Here is a 19,189-nt window from a genome sequence, read left to right on the forward strand (position 1 = left end):
CCCATATGTTTACAATAGTAGTTTGTAATTGTACAAATACAACAGTATTTGACCAGAGTTGTTTTATTTTTCCCCACTCAATTTTTTTTTTTTTGCTTTTTTCTCTGACTTTGCTTTTTCATTCAGGCATTTTCTTTATCCCACAGAAACAAACATTTCCCCCCTTTCCCCAAGTTCTCTATTTACCATTCTTTTTTTGGGGGGGGAGGGGAAGGGGTTAACAGTATTCCATGACACTCATGGATCATGATTTGAAGGCACATTTTATTTTCAGCTTTTTCCTTAAAATAATCATGCTATGAAAATGTCTGTACATTAATTTCTTCTTGTATCTATTGGGACAGTCTCAATATTGTAATATTGGCAATGAACAATTTAGCTATGGGCATGAACAACTTAGTGACTTTTGTGGAATGATCTCTAATTATTTTACAGAATTGCTGAACCATTTAATAGCTCTATCAATAATGAATTATAGTAAGAATTAGCAGCAACCTGGACAGCTTCATGGACTTGAGATGACTCAGGTTTTAAAAGTCATATTTCTATGTTTATCGACAACCTAAAACATCTTTTCAGGTAATTATAAGTTTTTGTATATTTTCTTTTGAAAACTTTTCAATTATCCTTCAGTCTAATGGAGAAATGGCTTAGTCATATATTTTGTATCAATTATTGATTTTGGAAGTCATACTTTATAAAAAATTATGAAATTCTGTTAAGTTTTTTCTCAAACCACGTTTCCTTCTAATTCTATCTGTACTGATTTTATTTGGTCAGAAACAACCTTCAATTCTCCTTTTTTACTATGACTTTTTAATATTCAGATTGTCTATATAGAATTTACCTTGTTATATGTTCTAAGATGTTGTCTTAAAAACTATTTTAAATTCAATCTGAAGTTTATATAATTAAAAAAATTAAAAGTATTACTCTTCTCAAATACTATCTGTCAAGTCATACTGGGGGAGGGGTTCCTCTGGTCACAGAAGAGCACAGCTGAAAATATGGCTATAGGCTCTCAAGCTCACTAACATGAACTACAGGTAATATTTTTATATGATTAATCAAACAGTACTTACCCCAGTTACTGCTAATCACAAAGTTGAAGTGAGGGGTAGAGGGGAAAAGTGTTAAAAATACCAAAATTATAAGAAAGCAAATTCTGCTTATATGTAAAACAGTAATATATAACTATCTGACTGTAGGACCTCAATTACTTTTTAGATGAATGGTTTCTTAAATTGAGGACATTTAAATAGAATATTCACAAAAGGGATGAAGATAGCCTAAACTCAACACATATGAGTAGATATTTTACATATGAGTATCTACTCCCTCAAAAATAGTAAAAAACAAAAATGCCCACTGAATTCTATGTAAAAAAATCAGCAGTAAGTCACTTTATTTTGTAAAAGGAGATGGTATGTGAAACCTTGCGTATACTATCACCTATCAGGTTCCACTAAAGAATTAAATTTTTTAAAAATTGTTTTTTCACCCCTTTTAACATTTTTTGTGGCAGGGTTTAGAGTTGGGCATTAAGGTAAAGGGATACACTCAAAAGTAAAAGTGATGTAAAAACAGAACTTATCATCAATATATTTTTTAAGGGACATAAAATCTTAACGGCAGAAAGGACTTAAATTAAATATTGAAGATTCACATTTTATAGTCTTGCAGCCTTGGACCAGATCAATTTCAAACTATCAGTAATGGTGTAAAAAATTTTCTTTTTATCATAAATACCATCCTCTTGAATTCTCTCTTACCAATTCGGGGATCAGGATAAGGCACTTCATGTGGATTCGTATAATATGCTTCTAGTTCAAATGGTTCCTTCTTGTGAAAGGTAATAACTTTTGAGAATGGAGCAGGATGGTTCTTACAGAACACTTCACACTCCCTAAAGAAAACAAAGTTTTTTTCCTTTATTTTAAATGACAGATGCCCACAGTGATAATTATTTACATTTTAAACTTTAAAGTGTTGAGCCATTGCAAATACCTAGTTATAATGATCAAAAACTGAAAGATTATCCTAAGTAACTGATGTCATTCAATGTATATCTGAATGTTGATGTTCTCCTAAAACAAGGCACAGAAGTGCTCATCATATATAAGATGAAGAAAAAGCCATAAACTTATTAACAGGAAATTCTTTATTACTACCAATCCCTTCTTCCTTTCTCCACTTCCACAAGCTCAGAAACAAAGTATTAGTTGTATATCTTTTAAATTTTTTTCCCTTTATTATATCATGTTATATAACTGGGAAACAATACTTCCAAATACAAAACAGATAAAGAATGCATATAAAACTGAATCACCTCTACTCTGCACATCTAATTTCTCTAAATAGCATTTATTGTATTGAGCCTTAATGTTTGAAAAGCACTTTGAAAAGCAAATGTGTTACATCTCACAAAATACCTTGCTGAAGCAGGTGCATTTTTAATTATTTCTGTCTTTTAAATAAGGAAACTGAGGTAGGCAGAATTGAAATGACAGGGTTATACAGCTAACATCTGAAGAAAGATTCAAATTCAAGTCTTCCCTTCTCCAAATCTAACACTCCACCACCTTAGGCTACCTTCAAGAATATATTAATATGTATGTATACATATATTGTATTTAACATATTCTTTAACATATTTAACATGTATTAGGTCTACCTAGCATGGGGGGAGGAAGAAGGAGAAAAATTTGGAATAAAAAGTTTTGCAAGTGTCAATGTTGAAAAATTACCCAAGCATATATCTTGTAAATAAAAAGCTATAGTAATAATAAAAAAGAATATATCAACATGGTAGTATCACGACTACCTTAGCTGACTACATCTTTTTACATTCTACATTCTCTCTATAATTTTTTTCAAATTTATCTTATTTAAAGAAACAGAATAAGAAAACAGAAAAACAAAAAAGGAATACAAAATGATACAAAAGACAACACTATCATGTGTCTAGCAGAACATTAGGGAGGATTCAAAACATGTAACAACAAATTACCAGTTCAAGAAAGTACATATAAGAAAGTACATATATTAGTAGAAGACATTATATTCACGAGTGTCCATCTTTTCTTTACTTTCTTGTAAATTGTTCTTTTGTTCTCTGTTGTATACCTTTTTTACTCTTTTTAATTTTTTCTCCTTTCATCTCCTCCCCACCCCTAAGCAGGCTATAGTTTTAAGATAGGATATATTTTTATATACATATATAGATATACACACATATTTGCTCACCTCTGGCCCCCACATATGCATATTTTTCCTAAGCCTTTTGACTCTTAATTCTGCTCCTTAACTTGCCTTTGTATTAAATTAATCTCTCCCCACCCATGAATCCCTCCCCTTTGCTTTCCCATCTGCCCACCCCTCTCCTTCATAATTTGTTTATAGATTTTGGAGTGAATTATACCCTTCATGGTATATATGTAATGTTGCCAATTTAACCCATTCCCAATGTGAGTTACCTTCTCTGTATTTTAAAAAATGTTTCATCTATAATCATTGGGGAGATTATCACTATTTGCATGATTTTAACATTTTAGTGGAAAAGATATTCAAGAGACATTCAATTATTCAATTAATCCAACATCCTCATTTTAAGGTGGGGAAAATACAAATCAAGAAAAAGGGTATGGGGATCTGGGGAAAAGTACAGTAGTAGTAAATAGTAAGTTAACTTTCACCTAACAAATGGATTTAGAAAATGCAGAATCCTGATTGGGAAATCCAAAATGGATGGAAAAATAGAGAATAATCACAGTAAGTCAATTTCCCTGCCCAAGCTGGCATCAGTAGACAGACAAAAGAGAAGTTTGTCCCCAAATATACAAAGGCCATGATCATAGGCAAGGAACTAGAGGCAGATTAGAAAGGTCTAACTCTGTGTAGTATCCAAAGGAAATTAAATAGGAAGAGGAGTGGGAAAGTAGGGGGCTGGAAGAGATCATCTGCCTAGGGGAGTAATTCTGAGGCAAGGAACAGTAACAAGAACTATGCAATATATCAAGCTGCAAGAAGCCAACAGAAGTTCCAGCTTACAGCTCAGTTGAGGGTTGCAGAAGAATAACTGGAGGAACAATCCCAGATCACAGGGGAATCTATGGTTCTTTCCTCAGAGCCAGCAGAGCTTTCCAGATAGAGAAAGAGAGGCTGAGTTTAGCAACATCTATTAGAACTCTGATCTTTGCTTAGATACAAACCCAGGCCAGGGACTTGTAGAATTCAGACAAGAGGGTAGTAATCACTTTGTCTTTGACCCAAAGCACTCTGGAATTACAGAACGCTTGCAAGTCCCTAGTCTAATCTGTCTCTGAGATATTGGAATGACATAACATCCCATATCCCAAAAGTTAGCAGGAGCAGCCAAGACTTTCCCCATAAAAATTTGGAAGCCCTAATATCAGGAAAAATGAACAGATAAAAAAAAATCCCAATTTATCATAGAAAACTATTATGATGCCAGAGAAATTCAAGACACAAACCCAGAAGAGAATGATTCCCAAATATCTTCAAGCAAAGTTTCAAAGAATAAGAGCTTGGGCACAAATTCTATTAGAATCTCTGGAAGATGTGATGGCAGGGTTTTTAAGTGTTTTTAATTAATTAAATGAAAGCTATTGAGGAAAGGAAATAACAACTTAACACAAGAAGTACAAAATCTTGTCCAAGCAAATTTGTCCTCCTGAAAATTGGAATGGATCAAATAGAAGCCAATGACTCCTAAGAGACAAGAAAAAATATGAAAACAAAGTAAAAAGAAAAAAAAACTGATACAAGTTCAAGAAAATGTAAAGTATCTCATAGTAAAAACAACTGACCTGGGAAACAAAAAAGAAGGAATTTAAGAATCTCTGTATATCTGAAAATCATGAACCTTTTTTTTTTTTTTAAAGAAATTTTATTTCAAGAAATTCTAAAAGAAAACTGCCCAGATCCACCAATCATCTTCTGAAAGAAACCTCTCAGAAACATCACAGCCAAAATCCAGAGCTCCAGGTCAAGGAAACAATGCCATAAGCAATCAGAAAAAAAAAAAAAAAAAAAAAAAAAGATTTCAAGTACCAAGGAGCCACAGTAAGGTACACAAAAGATATAGCAGCCACTTCTATAAAGTAACAGAGAGCTTGAAATATGGCATTGCAGAAGGTAAAGAATCTAGATTATTAAAATAACTTACTTAGCAAAACTGAACCTAAACTTACAGGGGAAAAGAATGGACTTTCAAAAATAGGTAAATTCTAAGCATTCCTGATGAAGACCAGAGCTATGAAAAACCTCTGCAAGGTAAACATGAAGAATCTACAGGAGGTAAACAAAGAAAAAGGACTAATATTAAGAAGAAACTGCTTACATTCTAATTTGGGGAGAGGACACATGTCATCATTGGGTCCATAGAGGGAATGTAATCACATAAGACAAAGGATTAGTTCTGTTATATCTTCAAGACCTTAAAATGTAAATATAAAGAGAATGGAAAAGGAATGGAGAAGGAAAGGGGCAGGGAAGAATGAGAGATGAATGTTGGGGGAAATTATCTTAAAATTTTCAGAATGCCCAAGATGAAGGCCATACAAACAAGAGTATGAAGTGGGTGACACTTCTTGAACTGCCCTGTCATATGAATTGGTCAAAGCAGGGAAGCGTATATACATGTTTAATATATAAATACATGTCACCCAATAGAAAAAATAAAAGAGAAAATGAAAAGGATGATAAATTAAGTGAGCGATTAGTTTTAAATAAAACAAACTCTAAGAATGCATCAAAAAAATTTAAAGTAACTCTTTTGATTGGCAAAGAACTGGAAACAAAAGGAGTGCCCATCAACTAAGAATGGATGAACAAGTAATGGATGGCTGTAAGTGTAGTAGAAGATTGCTGTGCTATAAGAGAAGATACAAGGGGGTGGTTTCAGAGAAATCAGAGACTTGTAAGGGAAACAATAAACTGGGAAAACATTTTTACTGTCAAAGGTTCTGATAAAGGCCTCATTTCCAAAATGCATAGAGAACTGACTCTAATTTATAAAAAATCAAGCCATTCTCCAATTGAGGAGTTCATATCAAAGGATATGAACAGACAATTCTCAGACGAAGAAATTAAAACTATTTACAGACACATAAAAATATGATCCAAATCATTATTAATCAGAGAAATGCAAATTAAGACAACTCTGAGATACCACTACACACCTGTCAGATTGGCTAGAATGACAGGGAAAGATAATGCGGAATGTTGGAGGGGATGTGGGAAAACGGGGACACTGATACATTGTTGGTGGAATTGTGAACACATCCAGCCATTCTGGAGAGCAATTTGGAACTATGCTCAAAAAGTTATCAAACTGTGCATACACTTTGATCCAGCAGTGTTTCTACTGGGCTTATACCCCAAAGAGATACTAAAGAAGGGAAAGGGACCTGTATATGTGCCAAAATGTTTGTGGCAGCTAGGAGCTGGAAAATGAATGGATGCCCATCAACTGGAGAATGGTTGAGTAAATTGTGGTATATGAACGTTATGGAATATTATTGTTCTGTAAAGAATGACCAGGATGAATACAGAGAGGACTGGTGAGACTTACATGAACTGATGCTAAGTGAAATGAGCAGAACCAGGAGATCATTATATACCTCAACAACGATACTGTATGAGGATGTATTCTGATGGAAGTGGATCTCTTCGATAAAGAGAGCTAATTCAGCTTTCAATTGATCAAGAATGGACAGAAGCAGCTACACCCAAAGAAAGAACACTGGGAAATGAATATAAACTGCTTGCATTTTTGTTTTTCTTCCCGGGTTATTTATACCTTCTGAACCCAATTCTCCCTGTGCAACAAGAGAACTGTTTGGTTCTGCACACATATATTTTATCTAGGTATAAATACTGTAACCTATTTAACATGTAAAGGACTGCTTGCCATCTGGGGGAGGGGGTGAAAGGAGGGAGGGGAAAAGTAGGAACAGAAGTGAGTGCAAGGGATAATGTTGTGATAAATTACCCTGGCATGGGTTCTGTCAATGAAAAGTTATTAAAAAAAAAAGTTAAAAAAAAAATCAGAGACTTGTATATGCTGATTCAGAATAAAAGGAGTAGAACTAAGATAACAATTCATAAACTGATAACAATATGTACAGACAACTAACTTCTGAAATCTGATTAGGATAATAATGATTATTATCCTAATAATCAACTATAACTCAGAGAACTCATGATAAAGCATGCTTACCAAGCTCCTGGTGAAAGGTGATGTATTCAGAGTGCAGATTGCAATATATTTTTTTGTACATGATCAATGTGGAAGTTTGTTTGGATTGACTATACATATTTTAGGTTTTGTTTTTCTTTCTTTTTCAATATGGAGAGGAAGGCAAAAAGGGCAAGGAGCAGCAGTGAGGCAAAGAAACTGGATTTTTTATTGATTGAAAAAAAGAAAATTTAGCTTAGAAGACAATGTGTGATCTGCTAGTTATTTGAACTTCATTTTTCCAATCTATCAAATGAGAGAATGGTACTAGATGTAAAAAATTTTTTGAGCATGAGCTTTTAGTATGTTCATATTTATTTATAAATCATAAATTTGTACTGCTATATTAGTAATATATTCTGTTGATTATCTCTAATTTATTCTAAATGCTTTTTTTGAACATGGTCTCCCCCATGAAAACTTCTAGAGGGAAAAAAAACTTTTTGTCTTTGCTCATATTCCCCAGTGTTTAGACAGTGGCCAACAAGAACAGGTGCTTCATAAATGCTAGTTGACTAATTGGATAAATTGGATTATCAAACTTAAAAAATTCTGAAAGTTAAAAAAAATGAAATGAAGAAGAAATAATATCTGATCCTATATTCAATGGGGAAGAGATGTTTGTTTACTTAATAGTTAAGTAACATGCTCAAACCAGAGCAGCTGGGTGGCTGAAGAATGAGACAAGAGAAAGATAAATTAAGTGGCACTTGAGACAGTCTAGGTGAGAAGTGATGAGAGTCTGAACTAGTACTGGTAGCTCTAAGAACAAAAACAGAAATGAGACATATAGAGGGGGAAAAAAATAAAACTTGGCAATGAATTGGTTATACGGGGTAAGACAATTAGGAATTGAAGACATTTAAGTTGTAACTTGGAGAAAGGAAAAACTGGAAGGATAGTATTACTTTAGATAGTAAAGTAGCCTGGAGAAGGAATAAGAGTAAAGATATGAAGATGATGTAATACATTGCTTCAATCTATCCATGCCTGCTGAAAAAATCAACTTACTCTGTACTACTCAAAACCACTACACTGCTCCAGAATTAAGAACCTGACCTCTGAGGGACATTTTCCCTCATGGGGTAATGCAGAGTATATGCTGAAGTTAGGGAACATTTTTCCCAATGGGAGCTGCCGCTGTGAATAGTATTTGAGTTGGGGTTAAATTATAATGGCCACAAGAGATCAACACTCAGCTAAGAAAGAGTAGGGTCCATAACTTGTATAAGGGAAACAGTGGACAGAGTAGAGAAGTGTTATGGAAAAGTATATTTTGTTGATATTGGTTTTGGTGAAGACAAATCCCATCTTTCCCATTTTCTGATTTGTTGATCACATAACACTTGGGAGGCCACATACTAAGATGATCTCTCTTGAGGGCTTATGACATACAGTCCTATAAAAGAAATTTGATGGGATTTTGCCAGAACTAGGACAGGTGTATTCAAGCTGTCCTTAACAAACAAATTATATTCTAAAAACTTTTATGAATGAAATTCAAAAACACTTTCCCTCAGAAACATTATATTAGCCAGTCAATAACTACTTATTAAATGTCAATTATGTGCTAGGCATTTGGGGACTAAAAGAGAAGTCACTGATCAGAAAGAAGTCATACAAAACCCAAGTGAACTGATAACATAGTTGAGAATAGAAACATTAAATAAAATACTATCCTCTCTCCAAAACAAAAAAAAAAACTTGGGTAAGGAAACTTTTTTTTTTTTTTTGGGGGGGTGTCAACCAAAGAATTAAAAGAAATAGCTCTGTAGTAGGCTTGAGAAAATTTTAAATATTAAAATTTCAACTTTTAAAATTTTTTTTTACTTTACACAGATATAACTCATTTTGCACAATAGCAAATACAATTTTTGTAAAATTTAAGTTAAAATTTAAACTATTAAAGTTTAAGTTGGAAAACTTGCTACTTAAAATTTTAAAAAACCTGGAAGAAGGCCTATTTTAATAAGAAAACAGTTTAGCCTAGCTGTACCAGATCTAAAATTATATTATAAAGCAGCAGTTACTAAAACCATCTGGTATTAGCTAAGAAATAGACTAGTTGATCAATGGAATAGGTTAGGTTCAAAGGACAAAACAGCCAATAACTTTAATAATATAGTGTTTGACAAACCCAAAGACCCCAGTTTCTGGGATAAGAATGCACTATTTGACAAAAATTGCTGGGAAAATTGGAAATTAGTATGGCAGAAACTAGGCATTACCCCCACTTAACACCGTACACCAAGATAAGGTCAAAATGGGTTCATGACCTAGGCATAAAGAATGAGATTATAAATAAATTGGAAGAGCATAGGATAGTTTACCTCTCAGACCTGTGGAAGAGGGAGGAATTTATGACCAAAGAAGAACTAGAGATCACTATTGACCACAAAATAGAAAATTTTGATTATATCAAATTGAAAAGTTTTTGTACAAACAAAACAAATGCAGACAAGATTAGAAGGGAAACAATAAACTGGGAAAACATTTTTACAATCAAAGGTTCTGATAAAGGCCTCATTTCCAAAATATATAGAGAATTGACTCTAATTTATAAGAAATCAAACCATTCTCCAATTGATAAATGGTCAAAGGATATGAACAGACAATTCTCAGATGAAGAAATTGAAACTATTTATAGACATATGAGAATATGCTCCAAATCATTATTAATCAGAGAAATGCAAATTAAGACAACTCTGAGATACCATTACACACCTGTCAGATTGGCTATCACTCTAGCCAAGGCTTCCTCTAGCCAAGGAAAGATAATGTGGAATGTTGGAGGGGATGTGGGAAAACAGGGGCACTGATACATTGTTGGTGAAAATGTGAACACATCCAGCCATTCTGGAGAGCAATTTGGAACCATGCTCAAAAAGTTATCAAACTGTGCATACCCTTTGATAAACCAGCAGTGTTTCTACTGGGCTTATACCCCAAAGAGATACTAAAGAAGGGAAAAGGACCTGTATGTGCCAAAATGTTTGTGGCAGCCCTGTTTGTAGTGGCTAGGAGATGGAAAATGAATGGATACCCATCAATTGGAGAATGGTTGAGTAAATTGTGGTATATGAACATTATGGAATATTATTGTTCTGTAAGGAATGACCAGCAGGATGAATACAGAGAGGACTGGCGAGACTTACATGAACTGATGCTAAGTGAAATGAGCAGAACCAGGAGATCATTATATATCTCAACAATGATACTGTTTGAGGATGTATTCTGATGGAAGTGGATCTCTTCGATAAAGAGAGCTAATTCAGTTTCAATTGATCAAAGATGGGCAGAAGCAGCTACACCCAAAGAAAGAACACTGGGAGATGAATATAAACTGCTTGCATTTTTATTTTTCTTCCCGGATTATTTATACCTTCTGAATTCAATTCTCCCTGTGCAACAAGAAAACTGTTTGGTTCTGCACATATATATTGTAGCCAGGATATACTGTAACCTATTCAACATGTAAAGGATTGCTTGCTATCTGGGAGAGGGGGTGGAGAGAGGGAGGGGAAAAATCGGAACAGAAGTGAATGCAAGGGATAATGCTGTAAAAAATTACCCTGGCATGAGTTCTGTCAATAAAAAGTTATTTAAAAAAAAAAGAAAGAAAAGAAAACAGTTTAAATTCAAATGTAACTTATTTAAACTGTTTGAGAAACAAAAATATAAAATTAGAGTAAGTAATTCACTTTTATGAGGTTAGAATAGGATCTGACAACCTACATTTTGCTATTTTCTTATTTAGTCCTAAAACTCAAAACTTCAAAGTTACAATATCATTATTTTTCCTTTTTCTGAATGGTCTGATTTTCTGATGTCTTAGAACTTTTTTAAGAAACTGAGGCTTAATTAATTTATCTAACTGATTTGTTAATTGCTAAACACGAGTTTTAAAACAGACTTACCCAGTTCCATCCTCAAAAGATGACTTCCATCTTAATGTTATTGAATAGGGAACAACATCTGTGATGGAAAATTCACGAACTTTAAAGGCTGGTGATAGAATTGCACACTGAAAAATAAAGCATTAATATAAGTCGCAAGGAAAAAATACTACTTATGACTGAGTTATCTACAGAAATTTGCTTCAATAAAATCTAACATGCATTTTTCTTTTTTTAAAATTTAAAATTAAAAAAAATTTAGGTGGTATACATTAATATTAATTTTTTATATATTTCCATGAGTCAGGTAGAGAAAAATCAGAAAAGGGAAAAACTATGAGGAGAAAAAAAAAAAAAAAACAAGAAAAAAGGGTGAAAATAATTTGTTTCAATCTGCATTCAGTCTTCATAGCTCGCTTTCTCTGGATGCAGATGGCATGTTCCATTTTTTATTGGAATTGCCTTGGATCATTGACTTGCTGAGAAGAGCCAAGTTACTTGATCATACAATCCTGAAGTGTATTTTTTCAAGTTACTTCTCATAAAAATTAGTCCTCTGTAAGAGGACAAGATGGTCAATTTGTCTTCTTTCAAAACCAATAAAATAAATATTTTGGAATTTCTTAAAGGGAGAACCTGGGTTTGACCAAGTTTTTGCTGTTACACTTGGAAATCTAGTAACTAAGGCTCCGAGAGATGAGTAAATTGTCAAGTAACAGTGAATTTCATGATCAGGATTCATTTGGACTCCAAGGCCAGTCCTCTGCACATTATTATCAGAAGACTTCTCAAAATGAGAATGTGACAATGGAGACTAAAACATGAAATCAGAGATCACTCCTACTGGTTTTTAAGATATGACAAAGTCTAATAGCATGAGATTTGAAGGAAACTTATAGCTGGAAAAATGATCAACTATCAATCACAGCTCTTGAATTATATTGAAATAAATCAGTGAATACGAAATCAGAGGATATAGGCTCCAAAGCCCACCTGTAACTTTTCTATAGTTAGCTAACTTTGGTCACCCTCCTAATGCTCCACTGGTATTTCCTCCTGAATGAATTATTAAATAAAATCTTCTTCTGGTATCTATAAAACTGGCCCTTCCTAACTTCTCCATTTTTAAAATTCCTTGTCCCCTCCTTCCCTCCTCCAGTACTGTCTCCTCTCTTCTTTGTCTTCCGTCTTTGCATCTTATGTGTCACCAGCCTGCTTTTGCTGGTTCTTTCCCCACTCCACCCAGTTATTAGTCTGCTCATTTTAAATTATCTTCAATCTATTTTGTACAAACTCTTTACCTGCTGAGTTAAGTATGAGAGTTTGCTCCTAATAGAGAAATGGTCCAAACTCTTGGCTATCATAATATGTGCTTGATTCTTTCTATGTAATAAACAGGCTGGAGAGGAATTGGTACCTAGCTATCTGAACACTATCTCCTCTTTTAGAATGCTTTTTATCATTCTTCCAGTGCTTAGCACAATGCCTGGCACATAGCAAATTCTTAATAAATGCTTGCTGACTGATTGGAATGTCATCTTCATCTCTTGGAATTTTGTCCCTTTCTTTGTGAAATGGGAACAATAATCCATATGTAGAAGCTGAGAAAAATATTTTGTAAACTTTAAAGTACTATATAAATTGGGGTACTGCTCAAAAGAAATTCTAGGAGAAATGGTCTGGAGGAACCATACGGATTAGTGATGAAACCAATGAAAAGTTAAGAAATGTGCCCCCAAGAAGCAATAAACTGGGAAAACATTTTTACAGTCAAAGGTTCTGATAAAGGCCTAATTTCCAAAATATATAGAGAATTGACTCTATAAGAAATCAAGCCATTCTCCAATTGATAAATGGTCAAAGGATATGAACAGACAATTCTCAGATGAATCAATTGAAACTATGAAAATATGCTCCAAATCATTATTAATTAGAGAAATGCAAATTAAGACAACTCTGAGATACCACTACACACCTGTCAGATTGGCTAGAATGACAGGGAAAGATGCGGAATGTTGGAGGGGATGTGGGAAAACAGGGACATTAATACATTGTTGGTGGAATTGTGAATACATCCAGCCATTCTGGAGAGCAATTTGGAATTATGCTCAAAAAGTTATCAAACTGTATATACCCTTTGATCCAGCAGTGTTACTACTGAGCTTATACCCCAAAGAGATCTTAAAAGAAAGGAAAGGGACCTGTATGTGCAAGAATGCTTGTGGAAGCCCTCTTTGTAGTAGCCAGAAATTGGAAAATGAGTACATGCCCATCAATTGGAGAATGGCTGAACAAATTGTGGTATATGAATGTTATGGAATATTATTGTTCAGTAAGAAATGACCAACAGGATCATTTCAGAAAGGCCTGGAGAGACTTACATGAACTGCTGCTGAGTGAAATGAGCAGGACCAGGAGATCATTATACATGGCAACAACAAAACTATATGATGATCAATTCTGATGGACCTGGCCCTCTTCAGCAATGAGATGAACCAAATCAGTTCCAATGGAGCAGTAATGAACCAAACCAGTTACACCCAGCGAAAGAACTCTGGGAGATGACTAAGAACCATTACACTGAATTCCCAATCCTTATATTTTTGCCTGCCTGCATTTTGGATTTCCTTCACAGGCTAATTGTACAATATTTCAGAGTTCTATTCTTTTTGTACAGCAAAATAAAAGTTTGGATATGTATACTTATTTTGTATTTAATTTATACTTTAATATATTTAACATGTATTGGTCATCCTGCCATCTAGGGGAGGGGGTGGGGGGAAGGAGGGGAAAAATTGGAACAAAAGGTTTGGCAATTGTCAAGGCTGTAAAATTACCCATGCATATAACTTGTAAATAAAAAGCTATTAAAAATTAAAAAAAAAAAAGGAATATGCCCCAAGTCTACCAAGATCTGGCCTGCCTAACTCAAGCCACACTTTAGTGGCCTTCTATAGTGGGATTGCTCTAGTAATATTTTGACTCTCAAAAGACTGATTATTTCTTTGACCCTTCTCCATTGAAAAGATCCATTGTCAAGATGGATCACAATGCCTGATGGCCATCATAGGGATTAGTGTTTCCAATCTAGGGTCCAGGAATGTTGTTTTAAAACAACAGCCATCACATAATATTCTGACATTCTTATTACTTTACAGTGTATAATCTTGAAAAACATAATACTCTGAGAAAGATTAGTCAAAGGCCAAAGGGGTGACACAAATAGGGAGAACTCAGCCTGTGCTGCCAACCTGGTGATCAATCAATGGCTCAATCCCCGGCATGGTTCATCCTCACAAGAGATACACAGACAGACATCCACTCACAGAGAACATCTGTCCACAGGCACGCTTCCAGGCCCAGTAGATTGGTACCTATTTGCAAACCCTGAAGTGCCCTTCAGCAAGCAGTATCCTGGGACCAATAAAAACATTCATCTCTAGGCTTTTCAAGGTTTACAAAGTACCTTATTCACATCACATCAACTCCCTGAAACAAGTCATGCAGATATTAGTCCCATTTTACAGATCAGTAAATGAAGTTCAGATAGGGTGATATGCCCATAATGGCACGGGTGAACTTGGGTCTCTAGTTTCAAGCCAAGATCTACTAAGCCAGCACTGCAGGGAGCGAGACAAGACTAATACCAATTTTACCAGAAATAATAGAAAAGGCCCCAGCTCCAAGCCCCTATACCTGCAATGCACATCCTCTTGCAACAGCTTCATCAGCATTTAAGGTGGTGCTTATATCTTTAAGAAAGAACTTGGTGATCTGCTCCTTCACTGCAGGGATTCGAGTCGCACCTCCCACAATTTCTATACTATTTATCTCGTCACGGCTCAAGTCTAGAAAAGAAAAGAAAATTTTTTTGGTTAGATTCTCATCACCTTAAAATATTTTTTCTAGCATATAAAGGCAAATAATATGTGTGTATGTATCTACATGTATGCATCAGTTGGCAACAAATTATTCTTTAAAAATACACAAATGATCTGGTAGACAAAGACCAAAGAGGAATAAAGGTGTCAAATGTCTAAACCAGAAATGTGGACACAAAGACATTGTCTGGCAGAAGCAGCTATACCCAAAGAAAGAACACTGGGAAATGAATATAAACTGCCTGCATTTTTGTTTTTCTTCCCTGGTTATTTATACCTTCTGAATCCAATTCTCCCTGTGCAACAAGAAAACTGTTCAGTTCTGCACACATATATTGTATCTAGGATATACTGTAACCTATTTATATGTAAAGGACTGCTTGCCATCTGGGGGAGGAGGTGAAGGGAGAGAGGAGAAAAATCGGAACAGAAGTGAGTGCAAGGGATAATGCTGTAAAAAATTACCCTGGCATGAGTTCTGTCAATAAAAAGTTATTTAAAAAAAAATTGTCTGGGATTTAAAAAGGATTAGAAAGAAAACAGACCTGACCCCAATAAGAAAAGTCACAATTTGCTATTATAAAACCTTGGAGAGGTCAGGTCACTTCTTGAAGACAGTTATGCTAAACCCAATCTACAGGCAACTTACTTATGTACTCACAGACAATGATGAATCAGAAGACCTGTAATATCATACAACCAAAATGCAAATAGATTTTATTTTAGTCATGACAATTAGGGGCCCTGTGACAGAAAAGCACTGTGAATAAAAGGTGGCAACAAAGGAAGAGTCATTGTTCAAATTCTGATTTGTAGTTGGACTAGAGGGGACTAGATGAGGGGAGGAGAGACCACCATTTAAAACTAATTTTTTTCTCAACTAAAAAAATGTTACATGTACATATAAACTATTTTGGATGTCTGGCTTTGAAGGGAACGATAATTTTATTTGAAAAAAAATCATAAATGTTTTAAAATAAAGATTGATGGTTAGTGACCATAGAAGTTCTTTTTAATATTATTTTCAAACAACAATTAGAAAAAACATTCGTTTTAATACACAAATGTCAAGTCTTTGTAATGCTGATTTGTTACCAAAACCATTAAAATTATTTACTATGAAATAATGCTCTCAGACATTATCATTTACTTTCATGGAATAGAAAATTGAATCACAGTCTGGCCTATCCCACTCCCCACTACTCTCCTTAGAAGGAATAGAAATCTACCAAATTTTCATCACATAGTAACATTTCTCCTACTTCTACCCACAAGTACCCACACTATAACTATAATAAGACGAATTATAACATGACAATCAGAATATTTCCAACTTACTTGCTTGTTCCATTACAGCTTTTAAAGGTGGTTCCACTCTGGCCAAGAGAGAAACAGAAAGCTGTTCAAATTGACCCCTGTAAAAAAAAAAGTATTTAGGCAAAAATAAAAGAATTTTTAAAAAAAGAGTAAGGATACGGTATTCTACAGTTTTAGAATGAAGAAATCATATGTGACCTAAACATCAAATTAGCAAATACTTTGAAAAGTACCTGTTCATTTTACTAGAAACATCAAGGTCATTCATGAAACACTCAATGTTCAGTGGAAGATCAGATGCATTAGCACTCATCAGTTTCTTTAGTTTTTCACATTCCTGGTATAAGCGCAACAAGGCTCGAGAATTATCTTTCACATTCAGTTTATACTTTGCCTTGAACTCGTCACAGAAGTAATCTACTAAAGCATCATCAAAGTTCCTGCCACCCAGATATGGATCAAAAGTAGTAGCCAAGACCTGGTTAATTTAAAAGAAAAAAATTAAATGTAAATTCAAGTAGCTTTGATTGTATTTGCCATGTAAAGAACAGTATTTATCATTTAAAAATACTTTACAAATGTTCTCAAAGCAGCTATGTATGTAGATATACACACAAAAACATACACACATATGTGTATAAATAAAAGTATATGAAAATAAGATATTAGGCTTAGATCAACATCTTACACCATATTCCATAATAAATATACAATTTGCATTAAAGATACTATAAAAAATGCTAGTAGATATCACATATATTTCACATAAAAGATGAATTTTTAACCATACAAGAAACAAAATTTATTACTGGAGAGATAATTCTGACTACATAAAATTTCTAACAAGAACAAAATTAATGCATCCCAGGATAAGGCATACAGTCCCCTGGGTAAAAAAAAAAAACATCTTTAAATCAAATTCCTCAAATAAGGATTTGGTATCTAAGAGTCACAGATCAAAAGCCATTTTTCTAATAGTGGTCAAAGGATATGAATCAAAATTTCTCATAAAAAGAGATATGCTAATCAAAATTAAATTAATCAAAATCAAAATCACCTCACTAAGCAAAGATAACAAAAGAGATGGAAATGGTCAATGTTGGATGAGCTCTGGAAAGACAGGACACTAATTCGTTGTTGGTAGAGCTGGGTATTAGTACATCTATTCTGGAAAGCAATTTATAATTATGTAAATAAATCCACTAAAATCAACACTCTTTGATCCAGAGATCCTTCTGTTACTGTGACCAACTCCTCCTTCATGACTCCATTTGAGGTGTTCTTGACAAAGATACTTGGAGCAGTGTGCCACTTCCCTTTTGAGCTCTTTTTATAGATGAGAAAACACTAAAGTAAAAAGGGTTAAGTGACTTGCTCAGGGTCACACAGTTTATAAGTGCCTGAGGTCAGGCTTGAACTCATGCCTTTTCCCTCACTCCAGGCCTAGCATTCTGTTTGCCATGTCATTTACCTGCCCTGAGAGATTCTACAGCAAAGCATATACCACAAAGAGGTCACTGACAAAAAGAATGGCTCCAAATATGTGCCAAAATATTTACAACAGCACTTTTTATTGTAGAAAAGAACAGGAAAAAAGTAGATGCCTATGGATTGAGAAGTCAAATTATGGTACATAAATAGAATGGGATATCATTATGCTATAAGAGACTTGACTTATATGAACTCTGCAGAACGAAGAAAACATGTACAATGATTACAGTAACATAACTGGAAATAACTATCACACCAAACAACCGAACAAATTCTGAAAAATTAGTAAGAAAAATTAGCTCCAAAGAACAGAACAAGAAGATACTGTTTCTTTTTTCTTTCTTTCTTTCTTTTTTTTTTTGCTGAGACAATTTGGATTAAATGACTTGCCCGGGGTCACACAGCTAGAAAGTGTTAATTGTCTGAGGTCAGATTTGAACTCAGGTCCTCCAACTTCAGGGCCGGTGCTCTATCCACCGCGCCATCTAGCGGTCCCAAGAAGAAACTTTCTTGCCCCAAATGCTTTTGCGTAAGTAGAGACCATGAATGTGGAATATGATATCTAATGATAGCATATTTTAAAATATATTAATCATTTTGCAGATTTTTTCCTCTTTATAAAAAATTGTTATAAAAGGTATTTATCTGAGTGAGCAAAAAGAAGGAATAAAGGAGAAAATTTAGTTGAGCTAAATACAAGATACTAACAAAAATTTATTTTTCTAAAAGCTTTTTGGCATAGATTAAAATATAAAAAAGCTAATCAGTGGAACAGATTAGGAACAAAACATACAGAGGAAAATTAATATAAGTAGCACAAAGACTGCTCAATAGGGTAGTAAAGACTCACCAACAAAAAACTACAGAAAATCTCTGAAAAAAAAAATTGACTCAGACAAAATTTTTATATCATATAAATTTCAAAAGAATAAACATATCATAAAAACAATTAGAGGAAGAAAGAAATTACTTCTCACAGACCAGCAGCTTTTCAATAAATGAACCAAATCAAGAAAAATGCAAATCAAAATAACTCTGGGCAAAGATGACAAATGAGAGAAATTGTTGTAGAGGCTCTGACTGGACAAGCAAGGGGCACTGCTAATGGAACTGTAAATAAGCATAAACAATCTGGAAACAGCAGAATTATCTCTCCAATATCTATGCATTATGAACCTTCAACCCCACAATACAATCAGTAGGTATATAAATCAAAGAGATCAAAAATGGAAAAGTATCCATAAGTATTTTTTATTGTAGTAAATGGAAACAAAGGGGAATGATTGTCAAATTGGGGAATGGTTTATGGTATAAAAAATGTGATACAATCTTACAGCACCATT

General features: G+C 34.1%; 1 protein-coding gene across 1 annotated transcript in view; it reads right to left on the minus strand.

The window, feature by feature from the left end:
• Positions 1-19,189, minus strand: part of HSPA4L (heat shock protein family A (Hsp70) member 4 like) — a 72,989-nt gene that overhangs the window by 23,883 nt on the left and 29,917 nt on the right. Inside the window, exons 8-12 of the mRNA XM_051966505.1 lie at positions 16,589-16,833; positions 16,377-16,453; positions 14,854-15,005; positions 11,179-11,285; positions 1,773-1,906 (exon numbers count right to left, since the gene is read on the minus strand). Of these exons, the coding sequence (XP_051822465.1) occupies positions 1,773-1,906; positions 11,179-11,285; positions 14,854-15,005; positions 16,377-16,453; positions 16,589-16,833 (715 nt within the window). The remainder of the gene's footprint in view (positions 1-1,772; positions 1,907-11,178; positions 11,286-14,853; positions 15,006-16,376; positions 16,454-16,588; positions 16,834-19,189) is intronic.

This window comes from Antechinus flavipes, chromosome 6, assembly GCF_016432865.1.
Source record: "Antechinus flavipes isolate AdamAnt ecotype Samford, QLD, Australia chromosome 6, AdamAnt_v2, whole genome shotgun sequence".
In the NCBI taxonomy this organism is placed as follows: Eukaryota; Metazoa; Chordata; class Mammalia; order Dasyuromorphia; family Dasyuridae; genus Antechinus; species Antechinus flavipes.